We start from the raw sequence: 5,000 nt of genomic DNA on the forward strand, positions 1-5,000 counted from the left end.
TGAGCATGTAAAAAGATAGTTTTATTCAACTATCATTAACATGAAAACAAACTAAAAACATTAGCTCTGATACTACGCCTATACTTTGTCTCAGAAAAATGTAATAAATTATAAGCATGGGGTAAAATTAACCAAGGTGAAATACTGATATATTCGGTGTCAGGGTTTAATGAGTTAATCGAATACTCTCAAAAATTGTAAACAACAAATTTGGGAACATGCACTGGTTTAAGATAAAGATCTAAAAACGGTGAAACAGTGCCAGACAAAGCAACAAAGAAAAATTTAAGGAAAAATATCATCCCAAATAAATAAGTCTGCCAAAACTGCCCGGTAATAAAGAGGTCTCAGGTTCGATCCTCGGTTGAGGCAGGCTGATCTTTATTAAGATGTTTTATTTTTCTTGCTTTGTCCGTCACTGTTTCATACACACCTGCTCATATCTTTACTCTTGATAATGGAATACATTATCATCATCACAACCGCCACTACTACAAACAAAACCAGTTCGTCATCACCGTTACTACCACCACTACTACAAGCACCACCACCACCACAACCACCACAACCACCACACCATCATCATCATCATCATCATCATCATCTTCATCATCATCATCATCATCATCATCACAACCACCACCACTACAACCAAAACCAGTTCATCATCATCGTTACTAAAACGACTACTACAACCGTCATCACTGCATCATCATCATCACTACTACCACAACCACCACCACATCATTGTCACTATCACCACTACTTTATTGTGCGGCTATGTGGTCTAGTGGTATAACACTCGCTTTCGGATCGGAAGGTCCTGGGTTCGAGCCTCGCTCGGCGCATAGTTGAGTCCTAGGAGAAAGCTCTTAACACACATTCTCTCACAGTACTCCGGTGTAAATAAGTATTTGGCCGTTAAGAGTGTCACGTATTGTCCTACATGTTAAATGTTGCTGTTGGCCAGGTACCACTTGTAAAGCGCTTTGAGCACGTTTAGTGGAAATTGCGCTATATAAAAGCTCAATTATTACTACTACAACAACCACCACCACCACCACATCATCATCATCATCACTACCACATCAACTATAACCACAACAACAACCAACTCATCTTCATCGTCACTACATTCACTGCAAGAACCACCACCACCACCACCACCATCGCTACATCATCATTACTACAACCACCACTACCACAACCACAACATCCTCAACCACAACCACCACCAATTCATCATCATTACCACTACCATTACTACCAACACCACTATTTCCTCATCGTCACTACAACCACCACTACAACCACCACCATCACCACCACATCATCAACATTTTGATTTGTTTCTGCCAGGTAAATTTTGGCACAGCTCCGACTGTTGGCGTTGAACTCCTGGACAAGGCACCGATAAAGGGTGACGTGTTTTTGAAAATAAAGCAGGTGGATTTGAAGACAGCAGGAGATCGGCTTTTTGACGCTATTAGAACGAACAGTTTTCAGATTGTCACTCAAGACGGGATAGATTCTGTGGTAGGTTTCGTCCTCGTCGTCGTCATCATCATCATCATCATCATCATCATCATCATCATCATCATCATCATCATCATCATCATCATCATCATCATCATCATCATCATCGCCAACTCCATCACCACCAGCAGCAGCACCATCATCATCATCATCATCATCATCATCATCATCATCATCATCATCATCATCATCTCATCAGCATCATCATCATCAAACTCGTGCAACGGTTGGGAATATGTCCGGAATTCCAAAAAGCAAGAGTTGAATAATCGTATATATTTCATCCAATAGGAGAAATGTTTCTCTAAGCTCTAGTTCAAAGGAAGATTGGAATAACTCAGACTTCAGCTGCAACGCAGCGCCTCAAATTGAGCTAGGGCAAAGTGACTTGCTCAAGGCCGAATAGCGCAGCGGGTATTTGAACTCAGTGCCCTTCGGGTACGAAGCAAAGATCGTACAGCTGAATCAGTCTACTCCAACTTGAGACGGAGAGTCATGTATATGTGACCCCTCGTCTCAAAACGGTATCATGTCAGGATGGACCAGATGCTAAAAAGTCAAATTATAGTTAAACTGTTCAAAACCATGAATCATTGGTATTTAGCACAGTAAAGTATGCAATTCCTTCTCCTCTATAAAGCATATAAACTCAATTTAAGCATGATATTTCTGGCTACAAAATCCATTTTCAGCATCTTAATCATCCCGACTTAATACCGTTTTGAGACTAGGGGTCACATATTATGTATTTATTCAAAGCATACCATTGCATACCAGTTTGAGATGGTGGGTAGTGTATTTATGTGGTCTTGTGACATCGGCCCTCGGATCAGAAGGTTCTGGGTATAAGCTCCGCTCTTAGCGGCTCATAGTTGAGTTTTTGAAAAAGGCAATTTGCTCACATTCTCTCACCGTAATCAGTTGTAAAATGAGTACCTGGCTTTTAACAGCGTTGACTCGGATAAATTTGTAATATCACATAATAATATCTCCTCCTACATGTTAATTGTTGATGTTGGTCAGGGACCCTTTGTCACTTTGTATAGTGCTTTGAGCACGTTTAGTGGATATCGCGCTATATAAAAGTTTCATTTATTATTCCTTTTTTTGGTCTCAAGAAATATTTAATGTGTAATGTTTTGTAACAGAGTTCTAACGTCATCCGGGCACAGCCATCCCAAGTACAAGAGTTGGAATATCAACAAACAAAGAGAGACGAAGGTGTTTCCACCTGTAAGTTGATTTTTATCTATTGACCGTCAAATTGGGAAACTTTGTCTAACCAGTTAACCGGAAGCTAAACTGATGGAGCTAGAGGTGCCCAAATGAGCCAGTTAAATGGAGAGAAAAATAACGTGAGTAGATGTGACTCATATATAGGGGAACAACACAAAACAAACAAATGTAAATTTAAATATTTGTGTTTCTGTTTTTTTGTCTCCTGACGAAGGCCAAGGGCCGAAACGTTGTTTGTTTTGTGTTGTTCCCTTATGTATGAGTCACATCTACTCACGTTATTTTTCTCTCCATTTAACTGATGGAGACATGAAACTTAGGGGACTCCGTCCGTATGTGTATGTTCAATGTCAGGTCGGTAAACATGGCATTTGTGTATTGATGGTATGTGTTTAAATAAAATACACACCATTTTCTCCCGCTATATCAATCGTACAAATACACAAAAAGTTTAAAGATAGAATGAAGTTGACGTCACTCGGGTCTTTGTCATTGTTTTTTGCCATCCGCGTTTATGAGTAATTCTCACTAAACTGCATTAACCAGACTATAAACGTTGAAGGTTACACATAGTTTTGTGTGTTGGATGGCAATGTTGATAGCTTCTTCGCCAAGTGCACACTATCTATAGATAGTATGCGCTTGGCTATGAAGCTCACAACATTGCCATCCGGAAGTATGGCGGACCAAACACACAAAACGGTGTGTAACCTTAAACGCTTATAGTCTGGTTGATAAAGTTTAGTGAGAATTACTCATAAACGCGGATGGCAAAAAACAATGACAAAGACCAGAGTGACGTCATCTTCGAACTATCTATATTCTGAGAGAATTTAGTGAGAAGAAATCACATCTGAATACATTGAAAGATGCGAAAATCCGTGCCAAATTTTAATTATATTACTTAAAATAAATATTATAAACATTATGAGCGAGAGGATGTTTACCGACTTGACTCGACATGACATATTATACGCATCGTCTGCTATTAAAACTCTGTTGCCACATCAGAAGCTTCACGTCTATCTAAATCGCTGTCTCAGTGTTAAGTGTGTATTCTGGACATGCGTGTATTTCAAAATTTGGCCAGAAAATTCGCTCTTCAAATATCACTCGATTTAAATGTCCCTCATCTTAGCGTTAATAGGAGACAAAGCAGACGTAGAAAGACGATAACATCTGCCGACAGCCGCTCTCAATAAGCTGACACACGTATGGCTGAGATACAACAAACTGAAAAGAAAGACAAAAATAAAGCTATACAAGAGCCTCGTTAAATCAGTACTTATTTACAATAATTGTGGAACATGGGCACTAACAAAAAGCGAAGAAGATAAACTAGATGCCTTCCATCGGAAACAGCTCAGGAGAATTCTAATATCCATTTTCCAACCAAAATAAGTAACAAATCGCTGTTTTATATAAAATGCGAAGAAACACCGCAATGGATTCAACTTTTGGAAACAAGATGGAGACGATTTGGACATATCTTAAGGAGAGACAGAAATATTCCAGCTAATAAGACAATGGCGTTATTCTTTACACCAAGCGGGAATTACAAACACAAAGACAGACCCACAACAAGCATATACACTACGATAAATAAAGACCTCAAATGCCTAGATGATACAAAAGAACTGAGATGTGAAAAGGATTTAGAACACCAGAGATCCATCGCAGCAGATCTTCATCAGTGGAAAGAACTCACTCAACAAATCAGAGAAGTTGCCAAAGCGTCCCAGTCCGAAGATCAGGAGGCGATCTTAGCAGAACCTCTCATACCTGGCCACATTTTTAAAAACGCATTTATCAAAAGCATTGCCGTGAATTGGTTAAAGGGGGAAACTTTGCATCTTTATCTTTGAAAAGTAATAAACAAAAATAAATAGAACAACTTCAGAAAGAACAAGAAAGGCTCAAACGTCTTTTTCAGCCAACAAAAAACACACACACACAAAGAAACAAAAAAGAAATAAATAAATCTAAAAAAAACCCCAATAAAAACATGAATACCTTTCTGTTTTTATTAATAAGAAATGAAGTGAATAGGAAAGTGCCTGAAGACAACAGAGAATAAAAACTTAGCGGTGCGATGGGGGCTCGAAGCAGCGACCTTACTGGTGCGGAGCTCTTAACTCTATCGTATGAGCTATCCACGACCCCCAAAAAAGTCGCTTCAAACCTTAGTCTATTAGAGCCTTCTCTTCTCGACTTCTGTTTTTATGACT

At 39.1% G+C, this 5,000-nt stretch overlaps 1 protein-coding gene across 1 annotated transcript in view; it reads left to right on the forward strand.

Moving 5' to 3' along the window:
* LOC144960360 (uncharacterized) overlaps positions 1-5,000 on the forward strand; it is a 26,882-nt gene that overhangs the window by 20,549 nt on the left and 1,333 nt on the right. Inside the window, exons 9-10 of the mRNA XM_078893443.1 lie at positions 1,360-1,536; positions 2,685-2,769. Of these exons, the coding sequence (XP_078749569.1) occupies positions 1,360-1,536; positions 2,685-2,769 (262 nt within the window). The remainder of the gene's footprint in view (positions 1-1,359; positions 1,537-2,684; positions 2,770-5,000) is intronic.

This window comes from Berghia stephanieae, chromosome 15, assembly GCF_034508935.2.
Source record: "Berghia stephanieae isolate SIO BIC M18660-M18661 chromosome 15, UCSD_Bste_1.3, whole genome shotgun sequence".
Classification (NCBI taxonomy): Eukaryota; Metazoa; Mollusca; class Gastropoda; order Nudibranchia; family Aeolidiidae; genus Berghia; species Berghia stephanieae.